This window comes from Alexandromys fortis, unplaced genomic scaffold (genome assembly GCF_014885135.2).
Source record: "Alexandromys fortis isolate MF-2015 unplaced genomic scaffold, M_Fortis_MF-2015_v1.1 scaffold_54, whole genome shotgun sequence".
Classification (NCBI taxonomy): domain Eukaryota; kingdom Metazoa; phylum Chordata; class Mammalia; order Rodentia; family Cricetidae; genus Alexandromys; species Alexandromys fortis.
The window spans coordinates 1,480,075-1,500,593 of NW_026067958.1; the positions used below are offsets into that span (position 1 = coordinate 1,480,075).

At 40.3% G+C, this 20,519-nt stretch overlaps 1 protein-coding gene across 12 annotated transcripts in view; it reads right to left on the bottom strand.

Annotated features, from left to right (window-relative positions):
* Positions 1 to 20,519, bottom strand: part of Nebl (nebulette) — a 341,905-nt gene that overhangs the window by 86,430 nt on the left and 234,956 nt on the right. For 9 of the 12 annotated variants that reach the window (XM_050152674.1, XM_050152682.1, XM_050152677.1 and 6 more), the window contains 5 exons: positions 19,730 to 19,817; positions 19,563 to 19,634; positions 12,576 to 12,680; positions 10,213 to 10,323; positions 3,478 to 3,588 (listed from right to left, as the gene is read on the bottom strand). The exons of 1 other annotated variant lie outside the window; for it this stretch is intronic. In XM_050152674.1, the coding sequence (XP_050008631.1) occupies positions 3,478 to 3,588; positions 10,213 to 10,323; positions 12,576 to 12,680; positions 19,563 to 19,634; positions 19,730 to 19,810 (480 nt within the window). In that variant the 5' untranslated portion in view covers positions 19,811 to 19,817. The remainder of the gene's footprint in view (positions 1 to 3,477; positions 3,589 to 10,212; positions 10,324 to 12,575; positions 12,681 to 19,562; positions 19,635 to 19,729; positions 19,818 to 20,519) is intronic. 2 more of the 12 variants (XM_050152679.1, XM_050152680.1) reach the window with 1 other exon arrangement.

A 20,519-nucleotide genomic window follows, 5' to 3' on the forward strand; every position in this document is an offset into this window, starting at 1 on the left:
TGAAGCAAGGAGCCCCTCTGTGGAGCTCTTCATGGATATCATCTCATTTAAAACTCAAGTTAACCCTTGGGCATAAGTAGCACCATTGCCCCCATTGAGAGATGTGAGAGCTGGGCTCTATAGACAAGTAACCTGTTTATGGTCATCCGCGCTATTTGGCAAAGCAAACATTTCTGTCATGATCTAATGCCAAACTACCTCTCTAATGTGCGCTCTAGTGGAGACCATCATGAAAAGGGTTGTTTTTCATTTTCTGTAATCACTCAACTAAAATTTTGAGTTAGGCAAGAGATTACCACTACCCACCCCCACCCAAATACTGCTCTTCTTAGAATTCTTAGTTATTTAAAGGTGCAAATCTAGTTAAACCATCAGAATCTTTTGTTTTTTCGTAGATATTTAACTAGAAAAACCGAAAAAGGAAACCACTCTTCAGCATCTTCACTGATGAGCATCCTAATAAGAGGTAGGGCAGGAAAAAAGCAGCTATTCAGGCTCCAGCGTACTGCTGCCTACCCAGCCTCTTGGTTAACAGATCTGAGAAAACTGACATATCTGTGTGGATACAGAAAAGCTAACAAGGCTAACAAGCTGACCTTCACTGTTTATAGAATAATCCAATACTTATTTTTATTACTATTTCCTCTCTCTGTGTCTCTCTGTCTCTGTGTGTGCGTGTATGTGTGTGTATGTGTGTGTGCATGTGTGTGTGTGTGTATGTATGTGTGTGCGCATGTGTATATGCGTGTGTACCTATGCCATAGCATACATGTGGCGGTCAGACACAGTTCTCCCCTTTCCACCATGTAGGCCCCAGGGATCTAACTCAGATCATCGTCATCAAGCTTGGCAACAAGCCTTTACCCACCATACCATCTCCCTAGATCCTAGTTTTTATTTGATATTAAGCCATTTATATCCAAAAGAAAAGCAACATTCCCCATTGCAGAAGAGTAATTCTACAGAATTCTACTAGCAGATTCTGTGTCACAGTTCTTCAGACTGAAGTTCCCGAGAGATTTTTATGTTTTATATCTGGTCCTAAAGCAGGAAGTATATGTCCTAGCTCTCCTTGTGGCTTCCAAGGCCTGTGTTAAATTTCATATTGTAAGGACAGCAAATGTATTATTCTACGAGGCTTGGCTCAGGAAGAATATCAGCTACCTCAAGATAGAATACAAATATCATTTTCACTTTAAATCTGAGTAAATAGTCTTAAACAGTTTCTAAAGCCTATTATATGTACAAACTTTGCATGTAAAGGTTGAGCCAAGTCGGCAGAGGGATGTAAGTCAACACATCTTTTTCCCATAAGTACACAGTGGCGAATGGAGGAGGAGGAGGTTTTAGGCTCCATTCCCCCAAGCTCTCAATCACAGACCTTTTCAAGGAAAAGACAGAGTTAAAATAATAAGCCTGGATCTTTTGATAAGGAACTTCAGTATTTGAACTTCAGTGAACAACAGAGTTAGACCGGGCTTCTGGGGATGCATGGAACACTAGCCCCACCCCCAGCCCACCAGACCATCTTCTAACCTCCAGGCTTGTATTTGAATTCAAGATTTCTTCAATGTCAGACAGAGGAAACGCCAAGATCTGAACCATTTTCTTCCCTACAGAGTACCTGAATTTAGATGATAACCCAGACTGCTCCCACCCTTTTAATTCCCAGGTAAAATCTTGACTAATTGCCAGTGGCCTTTCAGGGGGCAGCAGTGAAGAATGGAAAAGGTAGAATTGGGAGTTTGATTTCTTTGGTCTGATTTCATTTGTATTACAAAATGTGACACAACAGAGTTCTTTTAAGAACTGGAAATGACCAGCCTTGGCACAGTGGCATGTGGCTGAGCTGGGTAAGTAGTATTATGAATATTATAGTCCCTCTATAATAAGCAAACAACGCTTGAAACCCTCCTCTTAAAATACCACCCTCTAACAACTGCAGGAACTCAGCTTCTCCAGCTCCCACCAGCACTAAGGTATCCATGAGGACACTTTAGCACTGGTGAGTGGCTTACATGCTTGGGTCATAATGTCAAGACTCACTCTAATTTTCACTTAAACACTGACCTTCTTCAATTTAATACCATTTAATCGCGAACACTGCACAAAGAAACTGCTGTAGTGTTTGAGCCTAAAGCGTCTCCCACAGACTCTGCTTTGGATGCTTGGTGGCAAGTCTGAGGTGAGACATGCCTTTTGGGGCTATGGAACATTTAGGAAATGGGGCCTGACCAACAGAAGTAGATGGGTTGTGGCGGGATTTTGAATGTCTTTCCCTGGATCCTGTCTAGATCTCTCTGCTTTCTTGTCTGAGATCATATAAACACATCTTCTAGTCCTACCACCACGGATGCAGTCACTCCAGAACCACTGGTTCCCTTCCAACGTGGGACTTCAGTTCCTCTAGAACCATGAATCAAATAACTCTTTCCTCCCCAAAGCTGCTTCTGTCAACTGTTTGGCCACAGGGATGAGGCCAGCAACTAGACCATGGATACTCCACCAGACTAGCCCCTAAAGGCAGTCAGCAGAAGAAACTGTTTCTTTTGAAGTAAAAGCTTCTGGGTTTATATAGACCTTACAAAGAGGACCACATGGTAGAGCAGATTCTGTGTGAGATGATGAGAAAACATCAGGAATGTCTCTAAGAACAGGTGAAGGACATCTTGTCCCCACCTAGGACAACAGGACGAATCAGTGCCCATATAAACCCACCAAGATCCTAACCATTAGTTCATACATTTTTGGAGGCGATAAAAGTCACAATTCTGGTATTATTTTAGCAGAAATTTCTGTTTCTAAGCCACAGTGATAATGATAATTGATAAAATGCATGAAAGCCTTAAAGGACTTGGTAACTTCAAAGAAGGAATGTGCTTTCTCTAGCTTCTTCCCACTTGGCGCCTGCTCCTAACCTACTAGGAACCAGCTTTCATAGTTCATATCTTACCTTCAACAATTTGAACCCCATAAGCTTAAGCACTCTAAAATAAAGTACAGCGGGGAACCCTAAAACTTTGTATTTCCTCTGGGGCCACTGATGACAGCTGGGTTTTCTTCTAGCGCTCCTGCCATTCTGGAGTAGAGACCACAAACTTCCACACAAGGTAAAGGAAATTCAGTAAGCGCTGAGAACCAAAGTGGTCCCAGAATCCACATGTGTCTTACACAAAGCAAAATTTACAGTGCCCGAGATGCCTCACAATTTAAAGGTATCCAACAAAGGGTTTAACGACAGTCATCAGAATAATTCAAATAAATGTTATTTATTTGACCAGTGTGCCATAATATTTTAATCTCAACAAAATAATCCTAAATCCCTACTTTTCCAAAAAAAAATTGCAAAAAAAGAAAGGAAGGAAAGAAAGAAATACAGGAAGGAAGGAAGGAAGGAAGGAAGGAAGGAAGGAAGGAAGGAAGGAAGAAAAGAAAGAAAGAAAGAAAGAAAGAAAGAAAGAAAAGATTAGCTCTTACATTGCTCTGGTGTCTGTTGACCTCCATGGCATGTCTCACCTCCGGAGGTTCCTTCATGTGGGCATAATCCGAGAGCCCCTTCTCAGCATCATGCTTCTGCTTGTAGGCAACCTTCGAAATCACATAAGGATTAGAGCCACTCAGGGGTGTGCTAAACACTGCTTTCAATTCCTCCTCCATTTTGCGGGCTGACAGTTAAATTTGCCTGAGAGGCTGTAACAAGATAATGCTCTCATCCCAGTGCTGCCGTTTAGCTTCGGATCTCAGAAGTTGCAGTTTATCTCAAATACCCTCAAACAAAAGATTAAAAACCTCAGTTTTATCATCTGCCTTAAATCTTGGCAGCAGTTTGGGGAGATCCTCAACAACTGAGAACTCGCAGGGCTACAAATGTGCAAGGTTAAATTTAGAGGGCACAACTGACCAAGTGAAGGGCAGTAAGAATGTGTCAAAGTTTAAAGATTATTTTATTTATTAATTATTTTTAGCATGTGTGTGTGTGTCTGTGTGAGGATACATGTGTATGGGTGCAGATGCCCAAGGAAGCCAGAGTGTTTACAAGTGCTGGGAATTGAACTCTAGTCCTCTGCAAAATTCACATGCCCTGTTAACCCTGAGCCGTCTCTCCAGTGCCATGAATTACTTTAGGTCACGAATTGTTTTTAAATGAAAGATTCTGATTTTGTATAGACTCAAATGATTGACTTATCTGATATGGCCTATGATCTGATAATCATCATTAAATATTCCAATTAAGGGAATATTTGACATACAGGCAAAATTCTCAGATAGGTCAAGCCTAGTCCTCCATAATGAATAGATCATCCCAATACTGTCCATTGCTATGATTACTGGTTTGCTCTTTACTGGGCTGGAGAGGGCCTGTGAAAGATGCCTCAGAAGGTGACAGCCAAATCTGACAACATGGCGGGGAATAAAAGAAAGTCATACAGGGGCCGGGTGGCACATGCCTTTAATCCCAGCACTCGGGAGGCAGAGGCAGGCGGATCTCTGTGAGTTCGAGACCAGCCTGGTCTACAGAGGTAGTTCCAGGACAGGCTCTAAAGCCACAGAGAAACCCTGTCTCGAAAAATCAAAAAAAAAAAAAAAAAAAAAAAAAAGAAAGTCATACAGGAAATCTTCCCTTACTCTAGGCTTTTACAATCATCTTATTTCTTTCACAATTTTTAATTGCTATTTAATTTTGAGTAATCATCTATTGCCTGACTTCCCTTACTGAAACACACAACTTTCAACTCCCTGAATGTGCACATCCCACTATAACATCTGAAAAAAAATCAGCATCAAAGAATCACCAATTCATTACCGATTCACAACCAGTGACTAACACATAAGTAAATAAGAATATAGGAATGAATGAAAGCAATACCCAGAAGAAAGAAAAGCAAAAAGCAAATTCAATGCACACTGAGTCTAATGATGACGAGCTTATTAAGTGACCTTGAAATTGTTTGACACTGGGAAATGGAACTAAGCAAAAATAAGGATTAGGACAGTACTCAACAAGAAGAAACAGAGTGTCCTTTCGGGGAAACGAAGATAGTGAACTTTAGCAAGAATTTGTCACCAATATGAGCTCCTTGGAAGCCATTTTGATATCTTACACATCTTTTAATATCCTGTGCTTATCAGAGTGACTAGCACAGAGAGAGATGCAATAAACTTTTAGTAAATAAATGAGTTTATCAGTATTCTCATGCAGCTACACTCCTCACAGGAGTTTATAGACAGAGCTGGCTGCCCACCTAACTATTAGTACAGCAGTTACCAGGATTACAGTGCCGGGAAATAGGCTATTTTGTCGTTGTTTAGCAAACATCCGTTTGTGAATCTTACCATTTTTAAAAGCTGTCTAGTACCGTTCTCAAGACTTCTGTGGCCTCTCTGGATTCACATTTAGGTTTTCTTGAAAACTTTTACTACTAAAAGATCATTCAATGTGGGACATCACATGCTCTAAATATTGCAAGTTCTGTTGAAAATTGTTCTATTCACCAAACCCCCAAACCTGTGTCCCAGAGCTGGATCTGTGTAGCTGCAGCAAGAGAGGCTAGCTGACAAGACAGAGCTCCCGATGAGATAGCACAGCCTCCACTAGCTTCCAATCCTCCACACGTCCACATGGACTAAAGGGCTGGACTTCTGTACTTTCCCAGGGGCTCCCAAGATCCAACTCCCAATTAATCTACCTCTTTCCTAAGGTGCCTCAAATGATCTGACTCAATCTCATGAGAATTATGTAATTAAATCCTAGTTATCATTTTCCAGCTGCCAGATGATATTAACACATCTCTAGTTCGTTTTCCTTTCGCTGCCTGTGTGGGAATTTCTGATAATTAACATACTTAAGTCTCATTCGATCCTATGCAGTCAGTTCCTATAACCAATCCTGTACATGTGGTTGATTCCCAGGACTCGGATGCAGCACTTCATATGGTCCAGGTGAAATTCATCTCTCTACAGTGTGTTTACTCGGAAAGATATGTAATTATGATGAACATCTTTACAGTCTCAGCAATTAGTTACATGAGAAAACCCCACCCAGGTTGACTGCCCATCATCACAGTTACTTATGTTTTATATCACACCTCTAAAGGAAGGGAGAGTTTGATGGGTGGCGAAGTCACTCAAACCATGAAAAACGTTTATATTCTGCATTTTAGACGAATACCACACTTGTGACTTCATAAACCTAAGGCATGCAGCCGATCATTTCGTGAGTTATCATAGAAATAGTGACTCACCCAGGACAGTTTGAAAAAGTTCTCTTTCTTAAAGAGGCTGCATAATTTCCTACTTTCGGCTTTCAAACAGTCGCTTCGTTTACAGCTGCTACTGAGCAGAACTCTAAAACTGAGCTTGCGTCAAGTCGCAGGCAGCTGAGCTTTAATTTATCACAGCAATTTTCTCCCCTTAAATAGCTAATGGAAATGATGTCAGTGATGCCGAGTTGGTAGTTTTTCTGATAAATTCAATTTTTAAAGGATCTGTCATTTTGTAATGTTTCCCTAACTTCAAACCATTTCCTCCCCATTTGAGAACCCTCGGAGCACTGTGGAGCTGCACCGTCAAATCAGAGTGCACTGCTAATAGTTTCACATAGTCTACACAATATGTGTGTCTGGTAAGATATTTACATTTACCTCATGTATTTCATCCATTAGTAGATTTTTTAAAATTAGGATGCTATGTGCCCCAGGCTGGCCTAAAATTCACTATATTGTTAGAATGATCTTGAATGTTGGTCCTCCTATTTCTCTCCTGAGTGCTGGGATTATGGGAAAATGCTTCGTTTTACTTCTAGTAGATTTGCCCTCCCTGTATATGTTTGACATACAGTCTACTTTTAAGGCACCATTCAGGTGAATGTACTGTAGTTCCATACGACAGACAGCTATGAACTGCAGACACAGAAGCTTACGGCTACTGCTAACACAAACATAGACTCTCACAAGCCTGCTCAGTGCCAGGGCCAGAGTTACCTATATCAGTTCCATGATGCAGGGGTATTCAGCCCTTGCCTGGAAACAGCCATGCAGACAAGAACCCCATCGATTTACAGCACACTCCATTCCATTCTGTTCTTGAGTTTGTTTAGGATCTTTGTTTTTATATAGCTCAAAACAGGTCTCCTATAAGTCTTAGGACTCTTTTTCTCAAAATTCTTCCTCCCAAGCATGTTCTGTAAGGAAGTGTGACCCTGACTCAATTTCTATCGCAAGCCAGTGACCAGGTGGAAACGGCTGTTCTAGTGATTCTGAGCCCCAAATATGCAGAAGAGCTGTCGCCATGTAGACTCATTTTGACTTCAGAAGTGTAGGGAAACTTCTCCCTTAAAGAGAACCAACATATAAGGCATTCTGAATGTGCTTTTTCTCCCAAGTTCCTTATAGCAGATTTCAAACTCAAATATACTGCAGGCATTTTGTTTTCTTCATATCACAGTCTGGCAAACCGACAGTCTTGGGGTTCAGTGTTCAAGAGTATATGCAACTTGATTTCAGATAAGAGTTTGATGAAGACTTAGGAGACAGTGGGACATAAAAGCAATCAGCGAGACACTTGCTGTTTCAAGTCTAAGGATATCAAAACTACATAGAGACACTCACAGTAATATGTCTGCTCTCTTGCTTTTTACTTCTGGGTAAATTCAGAATCAGTATCTTAACAGTAATAATATGGATACATGTATATATAAAGAAACATTATTACAGTTGTGTCAGCCTTTGAAACAGGTAGCTTATGAGGAAGCAGAGCTTTCTCTAAGAGCAAGTCAGAAATTTATCACAGGGGACGTATTCATAACTTATGCTGAATACAGATGTCCGTATGTTAACTATCATAGGAGAACATGGTAACAATGTACATGGCGACTTATCCTAACAAAAATATGACAAATTCTAAAATATCCTCCATAAATTATTTTTCATGTTAAGTGCTGCGTTGCAAGGTTTGATGTGCCATAAGCTTACTAAGAAGGTGAGAAAACTCTTCTACTTAAAAAAAAAATAGAATTCAAGTATCTTGTCTTAGGTTGAGTTTCTGTTGCTGGTATGAAACACCATGACCAAAGCAACTTGGGGAGGAAATGGTTTATCTGTCTTACACTTCCACAGCACTGTTCAGGACAAGAACTCAAACAGGGCATGAACCTAGAGGCAGGAGCTGATGTAGAGGCCATGGAGGAGTGCTGCTTACTGGCTTGCTCCCCGTGACTTGCTCAGCCTGCTTTCTTATAGAAACTAGAACCACCAGCCCAGAATAGTCCTACCCACAAAGAGCCAGACCCTCCCCCACCAATCATTAATTAGGAAAATACCATATAAGCTTGCTTACATCCCCATCTTATGGAAGCATTTTCTCAACTGAGATTTTGTCCTCTCAGAAAGCGTTAGCATGTATGTAGTTGACATAAAACTATCCAGCGCATATCCCAAACTGTCACTTCATAAGCACAAACATAAGCATGCATTCCTTTTCTTTCTTGCGTAAATGTTACTTGTCCCACATCAAATGTTGTGTTGTAATTACATGCTTTGTTAAGCAGCCCATGTCATCAACAAATAGCTAAGTGACCAGATGTTGGCAGGGCAAGCAAAGGACACACTCGTCACAGTCAGCCATGCAGAATCTCACCATCATATATTTTTAGACTAGTCTTGCATAGCTGAGATAGACTCACTGTCCAACTGAGGACACAGTGCATGCTTACATTTATAATAATGAATTACTTAAAGATGTCCTAAGAAGAGTTCTATGCTTGGTATTTTCCCAGAGTAATCCATTTGGAAATTATTTGAAATCCAAAGCACCTTCTTCTTAAAAATAAAAAGAATCTAAAGAAGAAAGTGAATTTGTGTACCAAGGCACGTGGCAAATGGTTTTCATAATACTAACACTTGGGAGGCCTATCTCGGAGAATTATGAGTTCACGTTCTCCTCAAGCTATATAGTGAGTGAGGGGGTCAACCTAGGTTACATTTGAGCCTGTCTCAAAATATTTTCTAACACAGAAATATATTGATTGATAAGAAAGCAAGCAGTAGACACTGGAAGAGAGATGAGGTGCAGCATGCATTGAGGACTCAGACCTTGAAGGAGGATTAGCTAGCTGTTGGTGGTCTGTCTGGCTCTGGTTTCAACTGGATGTGTGGCCTTGAGAAAGCTACTAACCCTGTCTGTGCTTGTTTCTAAAACCCTACAATGGGAATATCTGGTGGAGTTGTTGGGAGGAACAAATGTACAAAAGTGGAAAGCACATAGAACACCACCTGGCCCAGCTAGCACATGTGTGTGATAGAGACCCACACTAGACATGAAGAGCACATATTATACAGAAGAGAGCCTATCCCTAGGAAGGAAACCAACATAGCCAGCTGAATTCATAGTCCATATGTGCTAGGGACTGCTCCAAGTAGAGCAGGAAATGAGGCTCTTCCAGCTTAGAGGGACAAACAGCCGAAGATAAAACCACCATTTTCATCATTACCATCACCATTACCATCACCACCATTGTCATCAGATTGGGATATGAAGAAAGCAGTGAGCCAGAAAGCATCAAAATATTCTATTTTGAAATTCTGTAGCAAGAAATTCAGGAAATGGAGAACATTCAGAATGCCTTAGCTGCCAATCCCCTTTAAGGGAAACCCCCTCCCACTCCTGGACTCAAAAGGAGTTTTCACGAGGACAGTCCCTTCATTTTTCTGCAACTTAGAATCATGGAAATAGCTACTTTCACCTGCTGGCAGCCCTAGGTACTGGCTGTAGATCTCTGAATGGAAAACACATGCCACATAACATAATACTGGCGGAACACTGGTCTAGCAAGGGAATGTGAACCTGCGCATGCCCCAAATCCAACCGTCACTTGTTTCCCTGACTTTATAAACTCTACTGAAATGTTCTTGGCTTAGGAACCATACATTAAATAAGAGATTTACTTGAAGTAGCTATCAAAATCTCATCAGAAACTATCTGGATGATACTGGAATCAGCTCTTTGAAGGACAATGAGTGGGCCATGGAGAAGCAAAGATGTGGTCGGCAGACCTGATACTGAGGTTCCCTTCATTTTCTGCCATTTCACCTGTGATAATTATCAGGACAGACCAGTTGCTTCTGGTTCCATTTAGTATTTGATAACCAAGAAAAACAATTTTCATAAGTGCCAAATACCAAATAACTTCTGTAAGGTCACAAACTTGAGTCACACCTCACTCTGAAGCTGGGATACTTCTCTTGCGAAGACACTGTCAATAGTGGCCGGCATATGCTTGTACAGACAGTTGGAAAGATCCGCCTTAATGGTTCCTTTGTATTTTGCCTAAGACGAAAAAAAAAAGGAAAAAAATATAAGCATTCTTTTTTTCTCTGCTACTGTGAATACAAAAGAAAGCTTGAGTTAGATACATGATTGGTTTAAAAACCTGCAGGCTTTTAAATTTATGTCAATCTGATGGGCATATTCTGAAAGATAGAAATAAATCCAGTGTATTGTGGCGAGAGCTTTAACTGTGATATGGAAGGACAGGGGGAAGTTTGTGTTTCGATCTCTGTATTTCTGAAGTCTGTGTGTTGAGAGTATCACGTGTTTGGCCAGTGAACAAATGGTCTGAGAACAATGAGACCTTCTAGCCACAAAATACAAGTCATTAGAATTTACTGTCTAGAACCTAGAGGCAAACAATAGTGATAACTAGATACTGGGAGGGCTGTTATGTTGGATAACAGGAACTCAGACAATTAGGTACAATGAATGTGTTCCTGTGTTCTACAGAACTGCAGGGTGGCCATAGTTCACAACAAATTATTTTTTATTTTGTGAAAAACTGAAGAGGGGAGACAAAGGCTGCAGATACGAAATAAGGACAATGAGAAAGAAACATTAATTTCCCTATTTGCTCAGGATGTATCATGCGTGTGCTGAAATATCACCCTCAGTTCAGAAGGATGTACTATAGTTTTCTGTCTGATAATGAAAAATTGTTTGTAGGAGAGAAAAAAAGTTAACTAACTGGTTCTCATCAGAATACACTTTATCAATGTATGGAATTATCATATTAAATCCTCTAAACTTATACAATTAAATATTAATAATAATAATAATAAAGTGTAAATGTATGGAATTGTCATTAAATCCTCTAAACTTACATAATTAAATAACAATAATAATAACAACTATAGGAGAAGTGGTCCTTTATTAAAACCTTCTTAGCTTTCTTTGGTCACAGTGGAAGGTGTAGCCTCATTTACCTCTGAGTGTGTGTGTGTGTGTGTTTTGTGTCTCTGTATGTTTGTGCACATATCTGTGTGATTGTGTTGTGTTTCTGTGTGGCTGTGTGTGTAAGAGAGTTTGTATATGTGTGCATGTTTGTGCATATGTTTGTGTCTCTGTGTGTTTGTGTGTGTGTGTTTGTGCATGTGTTGTGTGTCTGCATCTGTATGTCTGTGTGTGTATGTGTGTCTTTAGCCTGCACTGATTATAAACAAGCTCGAACATTACTTGAGAAGACAAACAGCCAGTCACCAATTCCTCTCGGGAAAATTAGCTTCTAGGGACTATGATAGGTCACCACTTGTAATTTTTTCTCTGCAGTTAACTCCTTCAAGAAAATTAATCAATCATAAATTGAGAACACCAAGAATTTCTTTCTACATGATAAATAATGTAGCTAACACAAGGGAAAAATCACGTTTCTTCCTGCTCTGTGGATGAGGCCTCGGTAAACCTCCCAGTCAGAGTTGCTGATTGATGGAGCCTATCCTTCATAGGCCTTTTGTCCCCCAGCTAAAGATGCTGGTAATAATGACAGAAAACGGACTAGTTTTCTCAAAATTGTTCCACATTACTCGATAATCCTGAGTGTGGCACATTTACCTCTTTCCAACACCGCTTACAAAACACTAGAGGTCAGTCCTCTGCAATGCTGCTTTATTCGTTCTCTTTTTCAAGTGCATTCACAGACCAATGCAAATCCTCAGCCTAGAGATTATGCCATGGTGCTTCGGGATCCACTGGGGACTGTGGAACTGAACGCTCGCAGGAGAGGCTGTGCGGCTTTTCGGCTGGAAACAGCGTGTTTCCTTCTCTCTGCCTTCCTAAACATTACCTCTCTCCAGCTGAGTCTTAGCCCACTCAAAAAGAGTCCATTTAAAATTATTTATCCAAGATGGCATGCTTGATGGATTTAGTTGACAAATTTACTTCCTTCCAATATGCTATTCAATTATCTACCCCCAAAATATGTCCATTACGAAATGAATAACTTGGAAATTCTAAAATTAGCCATGCTGCCAGAATTTTCTCCTACATGAATAAAAATATTTATTTTCAAGAGTAATCCTACATAAAGCATAACTACAGTCAAAATACACATATACCGCATAAACATACACCAGTGAACTATAGTAAAATCAGTGTACACATAGTAACTTGGTTCATAGTTAAATAATTTAGATATGACCAGTATTAAGTGTTTCATTCAGAATTATTCTCCAACTTTAATATAATATAAAAATAATATATTTTTATAATAATATAACACAGGAACACATTTATTGTATTTCAGACCGTACCTCAGAAATAAAAGCACCAATATTTTTTACATGGTTTAGCATAGGAGTATCAGTCACAAAGGTGCACTTGTCCTTGGACTTGTTATACTCTTCTTTATAATGGATCTGAAAAAGAGAATAATTAACACAAGGAGAAAGAACCACCTGTAGTAACTTTTCTTAACAGAAAGTTAAACTACTCAAAGCTACTTGATGAAGTAAAGACTGAAATAAAATAATCAAATTAAGGTATCTGGTCCTGGGCTGCACAGGTGATGAGACACTGTGAGGAGGATTTGTGCTTTCAATATGAAAGCATCAGTCACCATTAAGTCTCAATGCTGGGAGCCTAGGGAAGTGACTCAGTGGGTGAAGAGCCTTGTTCGGGGGAGGGGGGAACCAGAACTCAAATCTTCAGAACTTAGGTAAAATCCAGAAAAGTGGCTCAAGCACCTGCAACTCCAGCACTCCTGCAAGGAAGGCAGAGAGGACAGAATCCCCAGGAGCTCATGGACCAGAGGGTGGGTTAAGAGAAGACCCTTCCTAAAATCAAAGTGGAATGACCCATAGTCAACCTTGTCCTCTGACTTCCACATACATGCAATGACACACACCTGCCTACACTTACACACACAAATGTGCACACATATATCACTCACAGATATTCTCTCCTCTCTCTCTCTAGTCTCTCTCTCTCTCTCTCTCTCTCTCTCTCTCTCTCTCTCTCTCTCTATCTCTCTCTATAACACACACACACACACACACACACACACACACACACAGATCAAACCTGGCCATATTAGCCACACAGTCTGTGGCTTGAGACAGCTGCCTACCCCAAGGTAGGAAACAAGAAATTCTCAGAAAAGATGGAAATATTGAGTTGTTGGGGAAGAAACTAAACAAATGGATGTTACTTTTAGCATCGTTACCTTTACAGGTTGGAGCAGATAAGGAGATTAAACTATTACTAATTAAGTCCCTAAAATCCAACTTCCCCAATTTATCAGCACCTATTGTCTCCCTCCCATCCATCCCTGCCAAGAATGCAGGAGATACAGATCATTCCAGAATATCACTGTGCTAAGAGCGGGTAGATCCACCAGAGAAAGTCTTCAAGGGGCTTATCTGAGCATGCTCAGTTTTCTCAAATTCACTGGTAAAATTAAATCACTTGCAGCTTCTTTGGGAAAAGCAGAATTATTCTTCTGTGGGGGTTATATTCCACATGATACACAAGCTCACAAAGTATGAGGAAATATGGAGAAGGGTCAGCAGCGTCTTCCTGTTATGTTAATTGCTGCACGGTCTAAAAATTGGTTGGGACAGATTTCAAAGGATTCATGAGGATGGAAGTAATTTGCTGAAATTTATATCTTTTCGTAATAAAGTCATGTTTATCTACACAAGACTATAAATACCTATGCTGGAAAAATGTCTCAATTCACATGATAAATTATATGGTCTTCCTAATTAGAATTCAGATGTGATGTTTTCTTGTACCCACTACCCAACTCTTACGAGGGCATGATTAATATTGATGTAAGGGACTAACATTCCATGGAGATTTTCCCATATGCAAATCTGATTTGAGGGGCCATACCTGACCTGAGGTGGGAAGAGATACAAATACAGTAAGTAATTTCAAAATTCTGTATTTCACTGCTGTGTCTCATAGATATTAATGTCTACCATATTAAACACTTGCTTTATTCATGAAATCAACAGGAGAACATATTTATCTTATCTGAGCCCTAAATTACATTTTTTCTTCTCAAAGATTAGCCATAATTTAAGGTTCCTGCAAATCTGTCTCCTCAGTCACTAGTAATTAAATCGTTAATGGCAGGATGATAAATACCAGTCTATTTTGATCATAGGGGAAAAAAGTATCCCTGTTATATAATTAAGTGTGAGAAAAAAATAGTCTATCATTAGGCTTAAGTTTGGCTCATTATTTTTATCTTCTGCCACCATCTTCCCATCAGGATCACATTCTTCACCACAGTGGTATGTGCTTATGGCTAGAGGCCCTCTGATAGCGCCTGACAGGGGCTAGATGCTAAGGACAGGCCCTGGGGATAAGGATGAAGTATTTACTTCCTTTGTTCCGCAGGCAAATAGTTCAGCTTTGACGGGAAGGCTTCACGACCTTCTTTGATCTTTATTAAAAGTTGGATGCATTTGCATCTTTAAATTCAAGTTGCATTTGAAAACTTAACGTAATTTTCCTATTGCTATTCATCTTATAAAATATATTACAAGTCACTCACACACCCAGAGATACACATACAAACAAACACAGAGATACACACACAAATACACACACAAACTGTGATTGGGTCTGGGTTTCTAATGAGTTTGTGTGTATAATTTTCAAAGAGTTTGCATACAATTCCTAATGAATTCCATAATATGCATATTAATAAGTAAATGTTTGTAAGCTTTTAAAACACATAGAAAACACACAATCCAGCATATTTTCAAAATAAAGTAGGCAAAGTTGATGGTTGTTAAAGACAAAAGTAGGCAAAGTTGATGGTTGATGGTTTCATGGTCAAACAGATGTCCCAAACATTTACTTTACCCCTTGGCTTTTCCCACAATGTTGCCACTAAAATTAGAGGGAAATTAGTGCAGAGTTGCTTCCTGTTCCTGACCATGGCTGTTTTGATGAGTGCAAGATTGGCTAATGGCTCACAGTGGATGACAGATGCAGAACTGTTTGTGACTGTTTCTTTACATGCACTCTTATCTAGAAAGTCTTCGCACAAATGAAATTACATCCGTTGAACGTGAGCCTGGAGAGAAAGAGCTACAGTCTGATCACGGCTTGTGACCGGGCAGGTCATGGCTAAGGTCACTCTCCCAGGTTTGCTAATACAGTCTGGGCTTTCTCTGAAGGAGCAGCCATGGGGTTTAATGTCCTCAGCACTGGAAGGATTTGTCCACAGCAAACAAGTTCATTTGTCTGAAAAATTTGTCCCCACTCTCATACAGGTGAACACCCTGCAATCTTTGAAATAAAATATTGTATTAGGCTGCATACTGAATTAGACTGAAGCCTAATTTGGTCTACACAAGGCTCATGCTGCCTCACTTAAATGAAATCTAGCAAGGATTCTTTTTGCCCAGTATTTTTTTATGCCTACCTGTCTGAAAGTTGCTAGATCCATGGTACCCGATTTAGAAGACAAATCTAATTGATATGTAGAATTGATGAGGTGTTTGAAAACCAAGATCAACTACCAGAGAATTTAGTTAGGGAAACAGAAAGTGTTGTAGACTTAAAAGGAAAACAAAGAGGCTGCCTGGGAGGCTAAACATCCTTCAGGGCAGAGATGTGAGCTGTACTGGGGAAACTCCATGATGTGGGCAGTTCAAATGCAAAGCAAAAACTAGATGAGAAAGACAAGAAAAGAAGAAAAACTAGAAAGAAAGGAGAGGGGACGATGGGGACAGGAAAGAAAAATGGTTTTAGACCGACTCCCAAAAGAAGTCACTTGACGTGAAAGCCTGACATTTCTCTCTGTGGAGGGTCCACGCAGTGCAGTCTCCCAGGACTGACCCCCCAAGCCAATCTCACTTGACAGTTCTCCATCCTGGCCTGGAGGTACCTAGATATAGCACTGTCCAGGGCTTCCAAGGACCACCACCCTCTCTCTCTCAGAGTGGAAGGGCAAGCTCAAGAAATGAGTCTAGGACACTCTCAAAGGATGAGGAATGCCGTCCCTCACAAGCTTACAATCATTCGAACTCCTATAAAAGACACCAGGCCTAAGCTATCAGTCACAGGTCAGAAATCAGGACTGAAGATGACTGCTGTCCACAGGTCCAGGAAACTCTAAGCAGCATTATGAGGAGCACCGGGAGCGGAACTAAACGTCATTTCACTCATAGTCCCGGGCAACCCTCAGCTAGACTGCAGGACATGGTTCTGATTGTGATACTGCTATGAAGATGCATGAGGCCAGAAGAAACCCAAAGAGAAATTGGCCCAATAGGGGGCGTATAAAAGAACCCTGTGCAAAGAAACCCACGGCCCCCACACCAGTGTCGGAAATGAAGCAGACCAGAAGGTGACTGCTCGCTCCACTTGAACCTTGAACCCACCAATGCTGGGCACGTGTCTTGTACCGTCACTCAATTTCCAGTTCCCACTGTGGCTTAGGACACATACATCCTACATGGAGGTATGCTGTGGGTAACAAGATAAAAGTATGCGTGGAATGCCTAGCACGCATGCGCCAAAAGGAAAGCTATCAGGATGTGTGCGTGGAATGCGTGGCACGCATGCGCCAAGGAGGAACGCTATCAGAATGGCCAAGCCTTGAAGGTCTTGTTTCCATCCCAGGGAACTTGCCAGCTGAGTGACTTGATCTCCAGCATATAAGGGTTTCTTCAGACTTTACAGTGCATGGCTCTGCTACATCAGCAAACACCATGCAAACTCACTCAGTTAACAACGCAAAATAAAATTGCCCTCAAGAAACAGGAAGCCACAAGGAAACACAGATGCCCCTCCAGGACACAATGGATTATAAAGCCCCACCAAATCATCCGAAGGTTCTTGTTTTATGATGGCTGGAGAGTGGTGCCTTAGGTTAAATGTGAGGGACCAATCTAGCCCTGCATAATTAGAAACACTATACAATATATGCTTAAGCCTAATTTGGTGTGATAAACATCCATTTATATATATGTGTGTGTGTGTGTGTGTGTGTGTGTGTGTGTGTGTGTGTGTGTGTGTGTGTGTGTGTAATTTTAACTCTGTGCCTGATGATTTTAGACAATCAGCTAGCTATGGAACTATATGGAGAAGATCAAATTTTCAAATTGAGAAATTGTATTGATTTGAAAGAAAAGGGATTTCAGATATAAGGTGATTTCTTCCCCATAAAAATACTGATGTAACTGAATAAGAACGATTAACTTTTGCTTAGTGATACTTAACTATAACTTCTAGCAACATAAACCCTTATTCTAACTCGCTATTGATTTGTTTGTTTGCTTGTTTATTTACTTATTTATTTTGCAGTTGAGGGACTTTCCAGTACTAGACAGACACACTGGTGCTCAACCACATCCTCAGCCCTGACAATCTGGTTTTAAAATGATTGGGTAGACCCTTCCTTTAATCTTTATTCTGGAAATTAGTATAATTTTTCAGAATCTTTATTAATCATGTAAAAATCCCAGAAACTAAGTGAGTATCTTACAAAATACAGAATTCTGTGATGAAATAGAACGTGAGCACAAACCAAGCACAACTTAAGGAACAATAATTGTGTTCTAAATATTTAAGTAGCACAGACATTTTGCCGTAAAACATAAATCTATAATAAGCACAAATCTCTCCCTTGTGTTTGATTTCACCTAAAGGGGAGAGGAGCGGCATGGCGTCTGCACTCACAAATTGATAAAAAAAGAAAATACTGTGTCTCCTGCTAGAAGGTTCCTACGTCGCCAATAAGTCATCCTCCCCAAAAACAATAAATCACCTACCTAATTAAAGCTACAGTCCAGCAATAATTGCACTTAATAAAAACAGCAAAGGTGGAAGAGGCACCGCCGCCAGAGCTGGGTTTTAAATGATGACTTTGCTGTTACTAATGTTAGCATGAGAGATAGTAATAAGCTTTACATGGGTATCCATGATGAGAAATAACAGCGGAGCAAAGAGAAAGGGCTTCGTGTTTACCCCCTGTTTTATCTCTACGTGCCTCCAATCCCTTGCTTCTAAGATGGGGGGAAATAGGAGACCCAACCGCACACCATCCAACACCCGGCCCATAGGTCTTAACTGCTTATGTTAACTTAACTGCTTGACTTAACTGCATAAGTCAAGGTCACTGCTGTCATTGTCACTGTCTCATTAGTGCCCTTTACAAAGAATTTCCACGTGTTAAGTAACTTATGGTTATTACTAAGCAATAGCACAAATAAATGTTACTTTACAACTTAAGTACATCACATCATGTCAGGAATAGGGGAGGAGTGTGCGCGTTTCCGCTGACTATCAAACATGGTCAACTAGATGTAAAAGTTGCACATGGAGTGGCTTAGAGTAGCTAGACTCTATGCAGTCATCACAGTAATGTAAAGAATAGATGCAGCATTTCCAATGTGCATTTCATCTTAGAATTACAAACGTTACACTAACATTCCCATAGTTATTTATGTTGATTTGACTCAGGCAAGTCGGTCTTGGAGAACTGGCCAATAAACTACCCTACTGACCAGGAAACAAACTTTGCATATTAAAGACAACATATGCAGTCAGTTTTTTACTCACTCCAGAATGCAGGCACAAAAACACTTCATTTCATAGAACTCCATGGTTTTTCTGCCAGCAGTTCTCTTATATTGTTTATGAGGACATGGTGGGGGAGGTTCTCATTCCTAGTGAGAAATAGTCTTCTGATGCATTTAGAATTCTATTTATGTACTTAAAATGTATGTGCACATGTTTACATTAAATAACTCTAGGGTATCCTTGGAATACCATAAACTAGCTTCAGTTCCTAGAAACAAAAATCACAACAAAATGTTCCTATTCATTCATATTATCATGCGAACCAGGGTTTTTAATGTGCAGTTCCATTTGAAAGGTCCTCAGAAAATTAGGCTTCGTTCATTTAGAAGAGGTCTTCCATTTTGAAAATCATTCACTTAGGGGTCCTTCCCAGATGAATCCTGCTACTTTTAAAGTCTAGGGAGTTCTCAAACAGTATGAGTTTAACTTCAGCACCATGCAAACCAGGGTGGTTGTATAATTTAGATGAGACAGGACCTGGATTAGGAATGAGGACAACGGCTGCAGCAGAAGTTTCCTGATGATATGACCTTGGGGAAACCACCAAACATGTCTGTCCTTAGTTCTATGATCTAGAAAATGACTGTGCTCTAACAGATGACCTCAGGGTTTTCTCTCCAGCCCCGTGGCTCTGCACACAGCCATTCCCTGTGAACAAAGCAAATAAGACAAAACTCTGTAAAGCCACTCACATCACTAATGAGCTCGGTGCACTTTTTGGCTAGTTCCATGCTTAGGTCTTCAATAACAGGCTTAAGAAACACCTATGGAAAATAAAAGAGAGAGAAAAGAACCGTTTTTTTCTCCTTGTCTGATAGAGGACTACATTCTGCTCGTAATCAAATTCTTTCTCACTCACCTTGTCCTCCTGCTTTTCTTCCTCCTCCACTTTTCCCTCTTCAGTCTCATCTTTTACATCCTCAAACACAGGCACCTTCATTTTGACCCTATTAAAATATTAATGCTTTAAAATGTGCTGTGTCTTTTCTCGGCCCACCACACTCTTGTGCTCCGAAGTCACTGGGGCACTGGAAGCACCAGGCTTGCCAGACTGTGTCCCTGGCTCATGTCACTCACTCTCCTTATCACAATGGCCTGTCAGAGAACACCGAGGATGCTTGGGGTCTGCCGGGCCCAGCCTCACCACGGAAAACTTGCATCTTCTGAGGCAAAGCTCAGGTTGACAAACTGACAATCAGCATATTTGGATGGCTTAAGACAGAAAATGTTTTTATACTTCACTAACTCGATTCATCTAAAACAAAAATGGTTTAAAGAGGACTGGAAGATTCTAGAAATCCACTCAGCTATAACACCCAAGATAACGTGGCCTAAAGCCTGCTATCTCAAAAATTACTCAACTTGTTCTAAATAAAGCTTTCTCTGGAATGTCAGACATGGCTCTGTTTCCATAGGGAGAATCTGTACCATACAAAGTCATTTCATTAGCTTAAATTAAATGTTTTATGAGATGTTTTAACATGCTTCTCCCATCCCCCAAAACTACTCACTTCATATTAGCTTATTAGAGGCTAATAATTTATTACAAAAAGCCCTTTGAACCACTTCAAAGAATCTATTCTGAGTTAATTATGACTGTTAATCTCAAATTAGGGAATACTGCATCACATTAACTGTAAACATCATTA